This window comes from Pseudopipra pipra, chromosome 3 (genome assembly GCF_036250125.1).
Source record: "Pseudopipra pipra isolate bDixPip1 chromosome 3, bDixPip1.hap1, whole genome shotgun sequence".
Taxonomy (NCBI): Eukaryota; Metazoa; Chordata; class Aves; order Passeriformes; family Pipridae; genus Pseudopipra; species Pseudopipra pipra.
This window is the reverse complement of record NC_087551.1, coordinates 40,733,660-40,753,708: the sequence shown is the minus strand read 5'-3', so window position 1 is coordinate 40,753,708 and position 20,049 is coordinate 40,733,660. Positions and strand designations below refer to the sequence as shown.

Sequence of the window (20,049 nt, the reverse complement as noted above, 5' to 3'; positions counted from 1 at the left end):
CATCAGTTTGCTTGCTGATAAATTTTAAAGACCTAAATATTCCATACTAAATAAATAACCTATACTCTCCTATGGCATCTCCATCCTTCTGCCACATTAAGATGGGAATGAATCCCCTCTTCAAAGATTACATCTTTTTTCTATAAATTCAAGCTGTGTTGTTTCAAATTCTATAAGATTTACATTATTTGACCCAAAACTAGATGATTTCATTTAGCCAAAATAGAACACCTTACCCACAGCAAACAGAACACATGGCAACCCATCTGACTGCTTCTCAACATAACTACATTTGTGTCAGTGCCTGTGAGGATGTGATTCTTAAAACTTCACATCCTGCCTGCCCACAGGGCCATGACATTCAATCAGAGCTAGCCAACTTTATGTTAACTTCTGCAAAAGATCACAAATTGAGTGTTCAGAAACAATTGCTCAAATATATTTACTTCTATAACAGGAAATGTATTATGTCCCAGCTTTCATTTAACAGATAGAGCAAATCTTGAAGGGTTCTACTTCTCCTCAGTTTCATTTTAAAAAATATTCAGTGGAACAGTTAAATGTGGCAGAAACACTAATGGAAGTGAATTCAGAGAATCTTACATTTATGGCTCTCTTTCTTCATTTACACATAATTTAGGACTGATCAGTCAGACTTTAGACTTGTTGTAACCACTGAATTCATACTCCCACCAAATTTGAAGAAAAAATACTGAAAGACCAATCAGTTCTCTATTGCTAGTCAATATTCAGCTGTCAGGGTGACACAGGTTTGACACTGTCACATGTTCTCCCTACGTAACTGTTTATTGCCTCCCACTCTGTCCTGGTTCATCCCACTGTTCCTCAACACCACCTCCTCTGTTCTCTGAACTCATGCTGTAGGTATGCCAGAGCAAAACAGGTTTGTCAGGACAAGTATTGCCTGGTAACTGATTTTATTTACCCACTTCTTGGGATTTATGCTCTTCAATATAATAACAGGAAGGACATTTTCTTCCAAGACTGATGTAAAAATGTTTGTGATTTGGCCATGACACTACTCATTTGGGAAAAAAAAAAAAGGAAAATAAATAATCCTTTCAGTCAGCTTGAAACTTCTTGTGTATATGAGTCACTTTCAGGGTTTCCTTTAGTGCTGAAAATATTTTACAGCCTTGATATTAGTAACACTGCTAAACATGGGTGTTTTCCTTTTCCTCACACTCATTCCTGCTCACAGACTAGAGCTCAGTGATTACAGCAGCCGAACCCCAGTGTCAAATCTCCTCTTTGGCATATGCCACTCAGCACAGGCTAGTCTCTGGGCGCTGAAGCACTGTTGTGAGCTATTCTTGCTTTTCACTGAAGCTACTATTTTTATCTATTTTCATTTTCATTCACTGGACAGAAGACTAGAGCACAGTGGTCCCCCTCTCTAGTCACTGCCACCAGGCTGTCCTCTTCCTCTAGCCACCATCTCCTTGTCTTCCGGTGTTTCAAGCCCCTCAGCATTTTATTGGAAATGTGTCAGTATAAAGATTCTTTTAGTTAACCAAAAATCTCAGAGGAAAACAGACTTGCCATGAAAACAAAACCTTTTTACTTCAATTTCACTTCTCCTAACAGAAAATGCCTGTGATTTACACAGTTCTCAGAGGGCCTTACACTTCTCATGTACAAGAGAGGATTTTCTCAGCCTCTGGACTATGCTACAGAAGCTGCTAGCCGAGGGATATGATAGGGGAGTTGTCCTATGTCCCCAGGAAGCAGAGTTAGAGAGACTAATAACTTTCTCTGTGGTTTTCTAGCACCCCGGGGCACAACTGTGGTTTCTGTCTCAGTTCAGTGGTGGATTAGAGTGTCTGTCTTCTCTTCTACCCTTGTAGACAGGAAACCTGTACTTGCATTTTCTGTAGCTCAGAGGGGAGTTGTGCAATAGAGAGCACCAGTATCTACCAATAGTGGGTTTCTTCACTCTGCTTGCAGCTGGACTTCTCCAGCACTTTCTGAGCATAGCTGGTGGATGAATGATGTGACGATGTGGTATACTTTATTAATAAACAGGATTCATGTTTTGTTGAGAGGGATGATCACAGTAGAATGAAACTTCTGCTGGGAAAAGACTGGTCTGTAACAGTCTCCTCCACAACTTCAGTCACTCCCTGCTGAAGCATGTTGGGACTTCCTGTTATATAGTACATAACACTGAATTCAGTACATTGAATCCTTGATTAGCCTGATCCTTGACAAGCAAAACAATGTGAAAATGGTTATAGCATACTCTGGAATTAAACTGGAATGACATAATTACATTACATAGGATATTATCTATAACAGGAAATGTATTATGTAAATACAATCACTTGAAGTCAGAAAACTGAATATTAAGACACCTTTCTGCACACCTGTCCCAAAGAAATCTGTAATTAAATTACCAGGTATGTTAAAGGCTTTGAGTTAAACATGAACATTAACAATGGTGGCTAAAACTCAGACCGTTTAGATGTTTGCTTTGGAAGCAAGAACTTGAATGCTTTGGTGACACAGCTGTGATGCTCTGCCATTGTTTCCCTCAGCCCACGCCTCCAAAAAATTGTGGGGGGAAAAATCAAGTTAGAAGAGTAGTGCAGGCTCTATTCAGCAGAGTCCTCTTTTCTCTCATCCCAGCAAGCCTCTAAGTGTGAGCGGCTTCTAAAAATGGAGAATGAGTGATTCATAAAAATGGAAAACTGAAGGAGGCTGGTAAATAAAACTGTTCAGCTACCCAGCTACAGTTTCCTATGACCACTGAAGTGAGGTGTGTTCTTAGGTAAACATTTTCTAACCTTTAAACAAATATTTAGCTTGAAGGTTGGGAAAATACTGTATAAATACCCTACCATAGCTAGTACATTTGATCAAAATGGATCCCAGTATGTATATAAGCATACCAAAGTATGCATATAAGTATGCATATAAGTATGTATATAAGCATACCAAATCAATCAATGAGGTTCCTTGACCTGTTTTTCTGTAACAATGTTTAAATTCATGCTGCCTTAGTGCAATGCAATCAAACATTTGTTTGGAATACTCCCTTCCAAAGCTTGTCTGCATTACACTCTCAGATAGTATAATCAATTTTTATTGCTATTGACTGAAATTGCCTTTTTCCTACACATCACTAGTTTATATTATAAAAATACACTGATGCTGATGAAAGGTGCCAAAGTGGTGGTATAGGGATGTGACATCTCTGCCTCTATCTGTCCTTTTGTCAATTAACTTCTGGATATACAGCACGGATTTTCTTCAGCTCCTCATTTCAAGCCCTTGCCCTAATTTAATTATGCTGCACTTCTGTTGGGTGCTACAATTTCTACATATAAATAGTTTGGAACCATTTGCAACAGTCGAGGAGTTCAGCCACGGGGGAAAACTTTACCTGTATACTAAAACACGCAAGTATCCACAGTGCCCCCTCCCCAGCTGTACGATGCACAGACACACACGTGTGGGCCAGCACATGTGTGCGTTCTTGGCACAGCATCGAGAGTCTGCCTGCTCGGCCTGTCTTGTATGTACCTGCCACATCCCCCAAGTGCACTACTGACCAAGCATTCAAGCAGCTGCTTTTTGCATGTATGAACATATTTACATTTTGATCATAAAACAAGGCTAGTGGGAGTGCGGGCCATGTTTAAGTCCCTGCAATGGCTCAGCTATGGCTGGCAGTGGGGAATGGACCAGGAACTGGATGAGCTGTTCTGCCAGGCCAGATTAATCCCACAGTTTCATGTAGCTGTCCTATAACAGGAAATGTTGACACATTGTTTTAAGTTTCTGGCATAAAACATTATTTTGTGCCTTTCATTTTTCTCTCTTTTCCCATGGTAGCCCTTACAGTTTTGAGGGGTACCTCAGAGCTTAAGATAGGTTGCTGGATTTGATTTACTCTGTCCAAATTCATTGGCTCAGCCCTAGTAGGGTTCTAATTTACAAGCTACTACTTTGTGACTGTAGTATAAATTGCCATCAGCTGAGAGGTGAAAGGGAACTGGCAGAGCCTGGCAGGATGTGATCCGAGAATGAAAATCTCGTCTCTCTCCTTTACCAGAAGCTGCCTTTATTCACCCTAAGGGATACTTTAGGAAGCTCTAATTTTCACTGATCCTTTTCATCTGGTGGGGAACTTCATCTGGTAAGTTAACTGTGTGGTTGCCGGCCAGAGTTTGAGATGGATGAAGAAAGAAGCATTCAAAGTGAAACTTGCAAAGATCACTGGCTGCGACTACACAGCGGGATGGCTGAACAGTGCCTTTGTATTCATCCTGGACGCTGCTTTGAGTGCTAGCTGGGCACTTCACACCATTAAAAAGTGTCTCCAGAAACCCAGCACAGTGGCAAAGACTCCTTTAGCTTGTATGGAGAGTTGCTAGTTGTATGGAGGTCAGCTAGTTTGAATTGCACCCCCTAAAAGGCCCCATTTTGAAGCTATGGACCTGAGGGAGAACATTATTGCGCAACATCTGAGTTTCTTTGAACTCGTCACGTCCTGAACTGAATGAAATTCAGCCTACTGCTTCACACTGCGTCACCTTATTCTTCTTTGAAATGTGAATGAATACATAAATAGTACTAATAAAACAACTCAATAGTGGAAGGAATTGCTGTTTTGGGAGTTTCCTACTGTAGGGGGTGGGGAACAGCGAGGCAAAAAAATCTCCAGAGACTTTGTGTGGAAATGGGAATAAACCGCCGCTGCAGCGCGGGGCCGGGGCGCTCTGGATCGGCTTCGCTGAGCGCCAGCGGGGGATCCCCCGCGCTCCCCACGCGTTACTCAGTGACAAGGAACAGAAACGAGAGAAAGCGCCGGCGCCCCGGCAGCCGGCGGCAGAGGCGTGGGGCGGGAGAGCCGGCGGGACCGGGCGGCTGGCGGCGGCAGGGGCAGCATCAGCAGCAGGAGGCCCTGCCTCCCTCCCTCCCTTCCTCCCTCCGCCGCGGTACCTGCGCCGCGCGGCCACGTGAGCGCCACATCAGCGCCGCTCCGCGCCTCCAAAGTCAGCCAGCGGCCGCACAGGGGGCAGGCGCCGGCCGCGCTCCCCCTTCCCTTCCCTCCGTCCCTCAACCCCCGCTCCCCCTCGGCATCCCGGCCCGGCCCGGGGCGCAAGCCGGCCCCGGCTCGGGAAGATGCTGCAGTCGCTGGCGGGCAGTTCCTGCGTGCGGCTGGTGGAGCAGCACCGCTCCGCCTGGTGCTTCGCCCTGCTGGTGCTGGGCTACCTGCTCTACCTGGTGTTCGGCGCTGTGGTCTTCTCCTCGGTGGAGCTGCCCTACGAGGACCTGCTGCGCCAGGAGCTGGGCAAGCTGAAGCAGCGCTTCCTGGAGGAGCATGCCTGCCTCTCAGAGCAGCAGCTGGAGCAGTTCCTGATGCGGGTGCTGGAGGCCAGCAACTACGGCGTCTCGGTGCTCAGCAACGCCTCGGGAAACTGGAACTGGGACTTCACCTCCTCCCTCTTCTTCGCCAGCACCGTCCTCTCCACCACGGGTAAGGGAAGGCGCCGGAGGCCTTCCGGGGAGGCCTGGACCCCCTCAGGGCCGCCGCGGAGATAAGAGGGGCTGGTTTGGGGGCAAGCTGGGGCTGTGGGAGAGGGGCCGGGGCCCGCCGGCCCCCGGATGTCCAGGGCCGCGGGGACGGTGCGACCTCCGGCCCCGGGCGTTCGGGGGGCGGCGGCCCTTGGGCTCCCCAGTAATTGTTACTTCCCAGACTCTCGTGTGTGAGAGGCATGTTTTGTGTAGGATTCATCACCCGTATTTGAAACCCGCCCTAATTCAGCGTTAAAAGCCAGGTTGTCAGGTCCCCCCACCTTGAGATCATTGGCGGTTTCGAAAATCCTGCCTAATGCCCATCTCTTTCTTTGAACTTTTAAATTATTTTGGGGGTGTCTCCTGTGCGTTTCTTTCAGGCTGATTTGGGTGGAGAGGGGAAAACTGGTAACCGGAGCCTACTGATGAAGTTAAACTTCAGTTTCGTATTTTACTGTCAATTTCCATTTAGTGTTTGCATGTAAAAGACTAAAAGATAATGCTTATTTTCTTCTAAATAGCAGGTTTCGTTGTTGTTTTGAAAAGCTTGAGGAAGCATTCATCTGACCATAGTTTTTATAAGCATTTTTTTTTTCAGCAATCGGATTTCACTTAAGAGCATAGTGGACAGATTTCTAAAGGATGAGTGGAGACGTTTGTACTGGGAAGCTGGGCTCTGGTGATTTGAATGCAGCTCACTGAAATAAATAACAAAGGCTTGTCGAATAAGAAAAGCGTTAAAAGAATCACCCTAAAATTTGTCCAACCAGAGGGCTTTGAGTCTTGGCAATACATTGATACTACTATAAAAGATGCACTGTTTCTTTTTTTATTCCCCCCTCCCTGCCCCCAAGTTAGCACTCCTTCTATTATGGGAAATGTAATCAGCAGATATTAATAATTTAATAATTTGCTTACTTGATCTTATTTTGGTGCTTCCTGACTGATTTCAAACAGGCAATGTTTGTCCTGTAAATATTGCTATAAATAGTTGTCATTGAGTCTAGAGATTAGGGTGTCTGCTTGTTATAAGGAGGTTGTGTTTGTAAAAAGTAAACCAGGGTTATGGGTGTCCACACAACACTTCCCCCTCTGCATATTAATAACTAGAGTTAAAGTTTGTGTGAAGAGAGAAAGTGACATGCTTGTGACAGTTGAATGTTCTCAGTGAATAAATTTCTAAACATTAATCAATGTATAGTAATACTGTGAGTGGAAAAAACATAGAACTGTGATAATACTTCAGCACTCAAGTTTTTACTTTTTTTATTTTTTTACTTTCAGTAAAACTGTAAGGCACTTTAAACTTAAGGTGCCTAATTGACCTTATGATGCTTGTTCTCATTCCTAATCAGTTACACTGTCTGTTACTATAAAATGTAAATTATTTTGTCCAAGAGCTATTTTTTTATTCAAATTATTTTTTTCTATAATAACCCTTTTTAAAAAGAAAAAGGTATTAAGAAAGGTCCTGGTCCTGCTTTTCTGTATGTTCTTACACAGTGTACTGCATGTAACTTCTCTCTCTTTTTTTTTTTTTTTTTTTAACCAGACAAATCCAATCCACAGTCCCTGCAGTTTATTATTTTTAAATCTGGCAATATTGATTTTAGAGATGAATCAATCAAAAAATGTTCACAATCAGGACGGTGGGGGTGGGACTGAGTTCGTAACACCTTAGTACTACCTGGTAATACATAGCCGCGTGTTTTAATGTGTTTGAATTCAGTAATACAGTTCAGGCAGAGATATCTCTTACCCACTGCACATCTTCTTAAGGGCAAGGCATAACCTGACCCTACATGTGTGGCTGACTTGATCATAGAGGCCCTACAAGAAAAGAAGACGCAAGGTACCTTTGTCCAAATGGAAAACGCATTAGAGAACTCCACTTAAATGGCATATCCTCAGAAAAGACAGAGGTCTGAAATGCATGAGTTATCATTATTTCTGTCCGTTTCATAAACTGAAGTTCATTTAGTCGTCATTGATGTAATAGGTCAATATTATAGATCAAATGGTGGTACTTCCTTCTATGTCCAATAGTCCTTTGCATTGGGCCCCTTTTAACAAAATCTGTCTGTTTCTTCTTTTATGTAGTAGTCTTTAGCTGCACTTGATTCCTATTTAATATAAATAACTTGTACAAGGTAGACAGGTATAAATCCAGATCAATGTAGTATGACCAACACTTATTCAAATACTCCCCAGAGCCTGCAGATTTCTGGTGAGGTGCATTTTTTCTCCCTAATTAACTCTGCACCTGTGCAAGAAATATTTCAAGGCTCTTGAAATGGCCATGAAAACAGAAGACAAGGAGCAGAACCTGCCTGGTCACTTCAAACAGCTGTTCAGAAGTGCTTGAACATTTAAAAAATGCTGTACTATTACAAACTGTGCACCTGAAATGCCCTCCCTTTGCCAAGTACAGTAAGAATAAAAGCAGAAAAGAGAACTCTGGTACTGGTGGTACTAACTGAGGATTGCTTCTTGTGCATAAGTGAAATTGCAGGGAGCACAAGGATGTTCCATATGTTCAGCTTACTGAATTTGTCATTCATCATGTAAATAAATGCACACCTACTCCTTGCACAGAGGACAAGGCTTCTTTCATAGCCTTTTAGTTTTCTATATAAAACATGTAGGGAAAGTGTTTAAATATAGCATCCCTGACTTCACTTGTTCCTTCCTGTCCTTATTATATTCTTTGGCTTCTTACTCACTAGAGAAAATCCTTGAAGAAAGTGATAAAGTCATTTAAGAATTTGGAAAAAAATCATAAATGGAGGGAGTTTGCAGAATAAACAAAGTAAAGGCAAATTGTTACTTGAAAGCAGTTTATGTTGCTGCACACATGGGCTGTCACAGGACTGTCACAAGCTGCCTAAAGGACGGGCAAACAAAGGGCAGTGAAATGGGCTGGTGGTGAGGCTTCAGCAGATTGTAGAAGTGACTAGCAGGAGGTTTCTCTTCTAAAGACTTTATTCCTCCCTGTGCAACTTAAGCAGTCATGCAGAAGGCCATACAAGCCATGTATAAGAGAAAGCAATTAGGTCACTAATAATTGACAACATAAACAGTAAGACTATACAACTGTGTACATTTAAATAATGTCTGTCTTGGAAACTCTCTGTAATTATGACCTTATACATATCTATGGTTGTCGCTTGTCTCAGTGCTAGATGTCATGAATCATTGTGCTGAAGCAGTTCTTTCTGGTTGGCTTTGTTGTGGGGCCATCTGTACTCATGTCTTTTATTACTAACAATAAAAATGAAGTAATTTTTTGCACTCCTCTGAGTGGTGTTTTCACTACTCTTGGCAATGTCTATGTTCTTATCCCATATTGGTGCAATATGAGAATACTGCGCTACATGAACTGTAAGCAAAATGAAGTAATGGAAGAAATTGATATTGCTTGATATTAGCTGTGTTGCAAGATATGAAGAGTACAGTGACTTCTTTTTTTGAAGGAAAATAGATAGGGAAGGATAGGAAATGCTGATTTAGGAACTTGGGGCCTGTATTTTTATGTTTGTTTTTGGAAAGAGTCTTCTCAGTGCAAGGATGTCCCATGGCACTTTATGTAAACAGACCATAAGTCTTATTCTGACTGTCCAGCTTTGAGTATTTTTGCCTTCATCTGAAACACAAACACGGCTGTAGATTTCACTTAACATTTGCATACCAGAAGGATGCTGAAAAAGATCCTTCTCTGTTGTGATAGGGTTGGCAAGATACTCACTAGAAGGAAGCTAGGAGAGCCTTGCCCTGATTTAGGGATTTGCAGAGGAGGGGTGAGAAGTTGCATCTTCTGTGATGGGAGTGCATGTTTTACATCTTTTGATTAAGGTCAGGTGGTCATTCCTCTGAGCCACAGGAGTCAAGACAGTAAGAGAACTGTTAGTATTCAACCACTTTCGAAGCCTGTAATGTAATTGTCTGCAGGGTGGTTCGTGCAAAGCAGCATCTCCTCCAGAATTTGGCTTGTACCAGTTTCATTGTTGACACTGAGGATGAGTGTGTTGTGCTCCACTGCAAGGAATGTCCCCCAAGATCTACGATATACTGAATTTGGGTTTCTGCTTGCTGTGTTATGAAGAGAGTACGCAGTAGTTGTAGATAAATGGTGACACTGGCTATTAGTTTGAAAGTGCTTGGTTTAAGGGCTAGTAGAGAAGAAACATGGCTTTCAGGGAAAGTTTTGCATTCACGTTAAATAACTTACAGGAGTTTTACTGGCAGGCAGTACGAGGAGTTAATGCATATATCATTTGATTCATAAGGATGTTCTTGCTTAGGTCTGACTCTCATAAGCATTGCTACTGATGACTTGCCAGAGAAACTTAACTGTACCTTTATTTACAAAAAGTAACAGGCTGTGATGTTGTGCTGGAGTAAGTGGATGCACTGCAAAAGAAAGTTCATTACAGATCTTAAAGAATCCGTGGAATATGAGGTAGTGCCATGAAAGCATCACAATGGAGCATTGCAAAGACATCATAAGATATGTAGTCTCTTACAGTAGAACCCTCAGATGGATGAAACTACCTGTGTCTATCATACCTTATGGAAAAATGTGAATTTGACTTAAATAGAAAAAGGATAGTTCACAGTGGCTTTAGGGAAAGTGGATTTTTTTTTGTCTCATACTTGAATTCAATGTAAAATGCATATTTTATGTTGATGCTGTCAGAATATGTGGGCTGTGTCCCTGGCGATGCCTGTAGTATCTCATTAATACACACCGAATAAATACATTTCATAATTCATACCAAATGAGAGACCAGTCATAAGGTTCTCTGTTGCTTCTTATATGAAAATATGGAAACTTTGTGATGGATTAAACTCAGATTGGTCTCACTAGTAGTCACTCCTGACTCCAGCAGAAAACTGAAGCTTCACTGTACTGTTCCTCTGAGTGTAGCACTCATAGATTATTTAAATTGGTGCGATGAATTGCAGCTATTCACCAGGGTGAGGATGCAAAACTTTGGGAACTTTGTTTCTCTTTTAAGAGTTGTTTATGACTTGAAACCAACATCTCCGGGAAAAGGTAATTTGCTGTAGATGATCTCTACGCAAAGCGAGGTTGTGCTTCACCCTGCGACAATGTTTTTTATATTGGAGTACTTCTAAGAAAATCAAAGGAAATGATGGCAAGGTGGGTTGAGAAAGATGCCAGAAAAGAAGGATTACATTGAATAAGCCAACTGTTTGGATCTGAAGCCAAGTGGTTGAAGGCTACAGGGTGTTCTGGGACAGGGTAGTCACAGCTACTATCCCCGAGGCTGTCGGCCTCCAAATACATCAGTCCTGGAACCACTTTTATTAAGTAGTATAAACGTGAAGTCAAAGAGTCATTCTGTCTGCCTGAGTGTCTGCTTTCTTCTCAGGGAGAATTCCTTTATTTTATACTTCATGGAGAAGCTCCAGACTTGCTTCTGTCTTATTCTAGTCTGGCCCCTGGGTTAAGATGCTGCCTTCTGAGATGTGGGAGGTTTCAATTGAGTTTGGCTTAATGTTATTTTCAGGACAAGGATTTGAACCAGGGTTTTCTAGCTGTTTTTAGAAAGAGGAGACAAAAAGACTACTACATCTAGGGAAGGTGTAAGAGAAGTTCAGTATGTATGAACTAATACTGAGAAAGTAGATTGGATGCTTTTGGTATCTTTGCCTTACAACACAAAATCATGAGAATGTTCAGTGAAGTATTAAAAAAAAATTAAAGCAGAAAAGTAGGGGTTTAAGTTAAAAAAAAAAACAACCAAACAATGAATCCCCAAAAAACACAAAGCAAAACTCAGCAAACCTACCAAAAAACACAAACCAAAAATGTGTTGTATGAAGGTCTCCAAGAAACCTGCCTGTGTCAAAAGCAATGATATAAACTTGGGAAGGATATTAGGCTCTGTGCTTCAGGACACAAGCCACTCAGTTTCCAGAGATGACAGTTAGAGCTGGCAGATCGGTCACTTTATCTCTTGTGTGCCCAGGACAAAGGTCTAGTTTTCTCCATTGAAGCAAGCAATAGCAGAGAGGAAACCTGGGTCTGTCATGTCTTGTGTTCCAGGCAGGGTGGTAGTTCCTGGTTTCTCATGGGACTGCAGCAATCAGCTGTGCCAAAATCCTGCTTGTGCTTGCTGTAACAAAGGATGTCAAGAGTCACTCTAATCCCATATTTGTGGTTCACAGGCAATGAGTAGTAAAAACCATCTCCTGGCAGAAACTGGATATGCCATGGAGTAGCAGGACTGTATTATTGTTTAGAGCAGTGCTGGCTGTTCATGGATGGAATGTCTTTCTTACAAAATCTGTCCTCACTTCTGTGTCATGCAGTTCCATTTGCCTTGCTAAATTTAATCAGTGATGAGGAGCCATCCCAGCAGCTCTCAACAGGTGAAGGGCCACAGCTGCTGCCTCAGTAGTCCTTCTGTGTTAGGCATAGGGTAATTCTTCCCTTGCTAAAACACACACCCACTATCCCTCCCCCCAAAATAAATAAAGCGTAATCACAAAACAAGTCCATTGAACTTAGTATGATACACAGAGTTTAACTGGGGTCAGGACTGAGTTACTGGTGTTCTGCCTTGGGCTTATTAATTGACTGCTTTTTTTGTAAATGTTTACCTTTGCTATTTCTCTGGTTTTTCCTAATTGAGCTGTGTTACCATTATTTGCTGTTGTAGATGAATTACATGGTCTCCTGTTGCTCTGTTATTATTTCTAATCATTACTCTGACTTTATTCTATGATATTTACATCTTTATTAAAAGAAAGAGAGTAATTTTCCCCCAAATTACCTTTCATTAAATATTTTCTATTTTTAATCCTTTTGTAATGCTGGAATTTTTGTTACTATTCTACTGACATCTACAAATCAAATCCCAAGCTAAAAATCACGTACATTCTCAGAGCAAGACTTCTAAAACTTAACAAACAATTCCTGACCATTGTTTAGTAGGATTTTCACTTTTATCTGAATGTAATTTAAAATAAGTCTTCTTTTAAATCTGTTGTTTCTCCTGTTTTCATTTATTTGTTGGCTGTTTTTTTTCTTTCTTTATTTCACTTTGACCCACTGTATTTCACTTTGGCCCATCATTTTAATAGTCTGTGGAGGTCTTTTGGATACAGGAACATCATACTCTATGGAGAAATGCCTACTTTAGCCGCTGCTCCAGGTGAATTATAAAGTAGGCTGCAAGCTACTTTGAAACCATACGAAGACCAAAATATTTCTTGGCATATGCAGAAGTGGAATTTTAGCAATTTGAGAAAAATTAGGACTCCTATGACAGTGTGGATGCCTTTAGGATTAAAGAATAGCAATAAAAATTTTCTTAGGAATTAGCTACCTAAATTCCTACTGTCTCTCTGGATCTGACCTCAGCTGCTTGAGAGTTATGATGTTTGTACAAAATTCAGCTGAAGACCTAGTGTAGTTACAGATGTGACCCAGAATACCTGGGAAAAATGTGTCAGTTCACTTTTTCACTGAAGAACTTAGCTGAAACAGATTGTGTTTCTTGTGAGGACAAAACAGCAATGTGGTTAAAAGCAGAACTGAAAGAAAGGAATGAAGCATAGCATTTCAAGTGACTGTGCTTCAGGAAAGTATCAGAGCACCTCTTGGAAGAACATATGGATTTTCTTTCCTTTGGAAAGAAAAAGATACACATTCGTCTCTGAAAACAGAGTATGCAAACTTCCTTGAACTAAAAGCACATATGGATCAAAGTGGTACACCAGCTGTCACCAGACTCCAAACGTTTACTAGCTGATGCTTCCTAAGTAGTACCATAGTCTGTACTCTAAATTGATTCTGTGACAGTTGCTTAAGCAGCTTCGAAGTTATCACATCATCTTTGAGGAACTGGGGAAATGCCAATGGGAAAGGAGGGAGATCACTTAGGCAGTGTTCCCTAGCAGCAGCTGAGGGTGGAGATTGGGCTGGGAAACAGGTTTTGCCAGTGGAACAAGCCAATCCAGTAGTCTTTTGAGTACAGCTCTGCTTGTGTGTGAGAAAGTGAGGCTGTGTCCTCTGACAAAGTTTCATACTATTTGCTGGTAGAAACTTTACCATCAGCATTCCGTCTTTCTCCTGAGAATTCTGAGTCCAGACTGTTGTTATGATAACAGGGAGTAGAGGCTTAGTGTGTCTTTTTACTGTCCTCTACTGCAAAGTGTAAACTTCTGGAGTGACCAGAACCTCTATATAGAATGTTTTCAAACACAATTTAATACCATTGCAAGTGCAGCTTTTGAGAGCATTCGAGAGCATGGTACTATAAGAATGGGGGTGTATCATATCTTTTGCTCTTTTTGCTGTGCATTTCATGTCCCACACACTGAATGTTTTTTCTGAATATGTTAAAAATAACTCCAGAAGCTAAAATGAAAAGGTTAAAATGTACCTCTGAATTTCATCCTACTTGTAGTAGGATGAACCTCCTTCTGTGCCTTTCAATTACTTAAAGACTGTTTAAATTTGCTCAGCTAAATAATCTTAAATTCTTTAACAGTAGCTGCTTCACAAAAGGTTTCCAAGAGTAGATACATAAGTGGGGTTAAGTGGGGAGAGGGACCAACCAGAATTAGGTATTGAAATGATAAGGTTAAGACATATAATTGTTTACATTTTTTTTTAATAAGCAGAAGCTTGATTCTAATGAGAGATGAATCTAGCTTCAGAACTGTGGCTTTTGCAAAAAAAATACATTTCAGGCAGTACTTGAATTTTATGACTTATTGTCTGTGCTGTACTGGCTGTATGATATAGCTAAAAATGACTGTAAAAGGAATCCTTTCCTCAACTTTACTGAAAATGTTTTTAGGAGCACCTCACTTATGAGGAAAGGCTGAGAAAATTGGGATTGTTCAGCCTTGAGAAGTGAAGGTTCTGGAATGACCTATTCCAGTACTTGAAGGGAGCCCATAAGAAGGTTGGAGAGGGCCTTTCTATAAGGACATGTAGTAATAGGACAAGGGGGAATGGCTTTAAACTGAAAGAGGGTTGGATATTAGGAAGAAATTCTTTACTGTGAGAGTAGTGAGGCATTGGCACAGGTTGCCCAGAGAAGTTGTGGCTGCCCCATCCCTGGAAGTTTTCAAGGCCAGGTTGGATGGGGCTTTGAGCAACCTGGTTTAGTGGAAGGTGTCCATGGCAGGGTGGGTTGGAATGAGATGATATTTGAGGTCCCTTCCTACCCAAACCATTCTATGATTCTATGAAATACATACTAAAACTACAATTATTTCCAAGTGTGAGAAGATTTCTCAGGATTAAGAGGCAAAAGTGATCTTTCAGAAGACCTCAAATGATGCAGCACTCACCAGAATGGGACTTGCGTATGATTTTATTTTAAAGTCTGTATTGAATTTTCTCTTATGTGACACTTGGTGTTTTACTTTCTATGTTATTTTAAAACTACATGACATACTATGAACACATATTTTGCTCGATCAAGCTTTTAAAATGTGATTGGCAGGCTTAGACATTGCAATGTGCAGTACTAGTGCCAAAGTCCAGAGGCAAGCTAGAGTAGATATCCTCCTTTGTTTACAAGATAATTTGAAAAGGGGGATGTTACTTTAGAGTCATCAAATGCAAACACAAGACGAAGATCTGATTTCACTTCTTCCCTGTTAGCCTGAGATCATACTGTATGTGGCTTTAAAGAAAGCTGAAGCCGAAAAATACCCCTTGTGTTTAGGAAGTAGCAACATATCCAGAGATCTGCTATAAAATTAAATAGCTTAGATGTTTAACTCCTGGGGACTTCATTATAGAAGCTTATACATCTTCCTTCACAAAAAGGGAAAAGAGCCCTAAAAGTTACTTGTTCTATTTAAGATTAATGTGAGAAGGCCTTGGAATCTCTCCTCTCTATATTATTTAAAATAGCTATTTTCCCAACTGTGTGCTGTACAAGAATGGCACAGACCTTTCCCTTTGATGCCTACAGCCGAAAGGAAATGAGAAAACTCTAAAGAACTTCCATCTCTTGTAGAGTTTTGGAAACTCTAGGCTGTATGATTTACTAATGGACAATTAAATTTTAAACAGTTCACAGCATGTCTTGTTACTTATTTATAGATATTACATATATTGATGATTGGACTTGATGACCTTAGAGTTTTTTTCCAACCTTAACAATTCTATGATTTTATGATCCTCATAGCTATATTTTTGGTTAGTGTTGGAATGCTGACTCAGCACCATAGCAAAAATTGATAAGGCTCAAAGATTTATAATTGTATTACTATTTGAAAGTCCTAGCTACTGTAAACTGTAAGTGGTGTGCAGAAAGTAACACAAAATGCTGTAAATAATTTGAATGATTACTATTTAGCAATGAAATTAGCAATGAAACTCTCTTATGTGAGGATAAGAGGTTGTTTAATTTACCTATGTGCATTCGTACATCTGATGAAAAATCAAGGACTCCAACCTGGCTTGTGGTCCACTGCTGCAACTCTGGTTGGGCAATCAAAGAACCATGAATGCTACATGATGTTGTATTGTGTGAATCAACAATTTATATTGATAAGAAAATAGTAAATCTAAGGCTGATCTCAGGCCTTAGATTTAGGCCTTAGTTTATTATTGGAGTTGTTATGCATACCTGTAGTGCAAAGGTAAGTCTTTATGTTTCAGTCATATCTTTTAGTGCAGCTATATGTACCTAGTGAAGCCAGCTGAATGTTCAGGTCAGATTTTCTGGGGCTAACAGCCACCTGACAGGATTTTGTATGCTGCTTCAAATGTCACTTACACTAGGAGTTCTTACTAGTCATGAATCTCAGCCAAAGCAAAAGATAGAAGCTCTCTCAACATCTCAAACAGAAGTTTGAACTCCAGGTTTTAGCCTTGCATTATGCCATATGGCATGAGGGAGATGGTGATAATCTTTCACATTTCTGAAACACTTTTTATCAGAAGATCTTGAAGCGTGTGCATACTAGAAACTGTTTTATTGGTTTACTTCTATTATATTCTACATCTTGTGATATTACAGTGACATTTCCGTATGTATTTTGCAAAAGAATGAACTCAGACAAACAGTTGTGAAAGGTCATGTATGAGCCATTAGTATGGTTGAGAATAGGAGCTTGTGAATTTTGTCTTGCAGTTCTCCATTCCTGCTACTAGGCAGTGTTCCCATACAGTAAGCTGATTTCCCATCCGGGGGGGGGGGGGGGGACACTTCAGTGTGCTTTTATTTTCTTGCACTGGATGTTCTTTTTTCTTTTCCTTTGGTAATAGTTTTTCTGCTCAGCAACATTAGAGAAAATTGCAGCTACTTGAATAAGGAATTACTGAAGCCATATCGAAGTGTGCAATGCACATTTCTGTATCTTTCCTTCAGTGGAGACTCCAGAAATATTGCCTCTCCCTTCTAGGGAATTGTTCAGTTGTGTCCCCTGTAGAAAACAAACTACACACCAGTTAATACAGCCCATTTAACTGACCAAGTACACGAGTAGCCTTTTTGAGAAGAAGGCAGTATTTGTTCTGCTTTAGCATGCTGAATGCCTTTCTTTGCCTGTTAAATGTTTGCTCAGGGTGTTGTAAAACAGAATGGGCTGAGCCTACCTAACAGCTTTGCCAGCGGTAGGAAGATGTCTTGGATTCTTGATTCTCACCTGTGGTCCAACCCTGTGCTAGGTCTATTGCCAGCTGAACCACAACAGTAAGCCAAGTCAGTTTGTCAGACTGGAAGAAACATTAATTTCCTGGTGGATTAGTTTGCTCTGAGTTATTGCATTCAGGTAAACTGCAACCAGTGCAAAAGGGGGTAGATGCACATAGCAATTTTTTTCCTAGCAAAACTGGGTTTAAGTTAGGTGTTTCATGTAACAACTTGGGAAAAGCACAGAAAGAGTCAAAAATGTATGGACAAATTAACAACAGATAGGAGCTGGCAACCTAAGAACATGTTTCCTGTAATGATAATGTGTCTGACAATTGCTGCCTGTCCCTTGTAAAGGAGCATTATTTCAAGCAGGATTAAGATGTCAGCTAGCAAAGCTGAAAGAACTTAACAGGACTCCTGTTTGTTAATACAGATGCCACCACTAAAATGTTTCTATCCTGTGTATCTCAGGTACACATATCTCAAGGGGGAACCTTATTTTTTCCTGCTGGGTAACTAGTGATATATGATAAATTGCATCATCTTTGAAGTTAGTGAGGAAGTAATGCAGTAACTGTAACTAGTTTACAAATTCTGATAATTGAAAATTACAAGAAACTGGATGCATTCATAGGACCAGACACTTACAAAGAAATCTCTCCCTTGTCAAGGTGTGTTAACTATCAATTTACACATTGCTGCCCAGGCTCTTTGATGCTAGGCCTTTTTTTTTGGAATTACCACCAATTTTACATTCCTTTTCCCATTATATTGAGGTCTGAGAGACACCACATACAGTATCGCACTTTCCTTATAGAGTCACAGGTCATATCAATCCAGCCTTTTTCATGTTGGTCATGGTTTGCAAATGCAAGCAGGAGGTGCTGAACATGAAACCTTAGTGTGATTCAGTCTTGCTAAGCATTTCTGATATGTGTGCTGCCTTGCTAGAAAGGGATTTAAGGAAATGGGACTCAAAATCATTGGTCAGTGTCGATGGTCTTTGACTGACATGGTGGGACCAGAATTGTGACTGGAGAGCTGGAGTATTTTTTGATGAATTTTCATACTGATTTAATGCTTTTGTTTTATTCAGGGCTATCTTATTCTGTCCCGAGAGATTAGAATGATGTATTTTCACTAGGAAAATCATCCTATAGTTGTAAGAATTTCTAGAATCATCAGCTATCCTACCAAGAGTCATTTTTCTAACAAATTGAAGAGAGGTTCATTGTTTTAAAACAAATTGCCATAAAACTAAACAGATACTGTGTGGTTTTCAAACACTATATTATTTAAGTTGCTCTGTGTGTGTCTTTACATTGCTGGCTAAATGTCTTGTATATGTAGTTTACCTTAGATGCTACATCCCTATTTATTTCTAAATAACTTCTTCTAGATAAGCAAAATCCTCTACATTTCATCTGCTTGTGAAGATAAATAGTATGTGCAATTGCAATGCTATTTTTTTCTTTTCCCTTTTTTTATTGGTAGGATATACAGTTGTGATTATCCTGAGTATCCTGATTCCAGTGTAACAAATCAAGTTTATGTTTCCCACAATTAGTATTTGCTGTGTGGGATGCCCTAAACATGTGAATGATTGAATATGACTAGTGTATCTATAAAATTTGTTTATAGTTCACTAAACTAGTTCTTACAACAGTTGAAGTATTTCCCCATTGAGTTTTGCAAATTCACGTTCTATTTTGAGCTTGAAACTGTGAGTATATTCAGGTGGGCTGTATTCAGATGGCAGAGTATCATCAAGCATCATATTTAGGACTGTGATTTAGAGTTTAGAATAAGTCGTCTCATCCTTAAAACTATGTCACTTTGGCCCCTGTGTAAGTATTGTCTCCTAATCTATCTTAACTGTTATTTTTAAGTTAGAAATTAGTATTCAAGATGGAATATGCTGTGTGTAAAAGTGGAGTGTGTTGCACTTCAGTTTTGTGCATTTTTGTTAGTTGCTTTAGTGAATTTTTGCAATTTGTGTTAAATTGTTTTGCTTCTGTTTTGCTTTGCATGCTGTTGAATTCTTCAACTGAGAAGTAGGTATTTACTGAGAAATTTTAGTAGAAATTTAGTAGAAATTTACTGAGAAATTTAGTAGGTATTTACTGAGGTATTTACTGAGTAGGTATTTACTGAGAAATTTACTGAGAAATTACTGAGAAATAGGTATTAAAACAGAAGACAATAATAGGATTTATTCACATGCAAATGAATTATGTCTGATTGATTTACATATGAAATATTGAAATATCTTACAAAGATAGGTAAGGACTGTGTCTTCCTCTGCCAAACAAAACAGCTGATGCTAGTAATTTCCCTGTGTTCCACATGTCAAATCGATAACAAGATTAGAAGTAAATATTTCTGTTCCCCTGCTGCATCTAGTAGATAAAGCTTTCTTCTACATGAAGTTGCATTTTAATGCAAAGATGCTGCTTACAGATTTGATTTTAACTCCACAGCATGAAATGGCCTAATTTTTTAATGTTGTGTTATAATTCCTTACTGCCCACAATACAAGATTCATTCACTGTTTTCATGCTCAGTTCCTTCTGATGGTGCAATAAAGCAATTTTTGTTTCAAAGTGGAGGTGGGGAGCATACTAATTTGCAGCTGGTAGTTTCTTTTTATTTCCAGATGGTGGGAAGAAAAACTGTGGCTCATTTCAGTGCAAGAAATGATAACTTAACAAGACTAGATAGGTGTTCTTCACTAATTGGATATGTGATTAAAACACTGCAGTAAGTGCCACTGAAACACATTCAAAGCTTTTGACACATCCCAGGGTACATTTGGGATGGTAACAGGTGCGAATTATAAATTTTTAGAAACCTCCTTCTAATGAAC

The 20,049-nt window shown here is 40.1% G+C and overlaps 1 protein-coding gene across 1 annotated transcript in view; it reads left to right on the top strand.

The window, feature by feature from the left end:
* The first annotated feature begins 4,856 nt into the window (after nucleotides 1-4,856).
* KCNK1 (potassium two pore domain channel subfamily K member 1) overlaps nucleotides 4,857-20,049 on the top strand; it is a 34,283-nt gene continuing 19,090 nt past the window's right edge. The window contains exon 1 of the mRNA XM_064648806.1: nucleotides 4,857-5,506. Within this exon, the coding sequence (XP_064504876.1) occupies nucleotides 5,152-5,506 (355 nt within the window). The 5' untranslated portion in view covers nucleotides 4,857-5,151. The remainder of the gene's footprint in view (nucleotides 5,507-20,049) is intronic.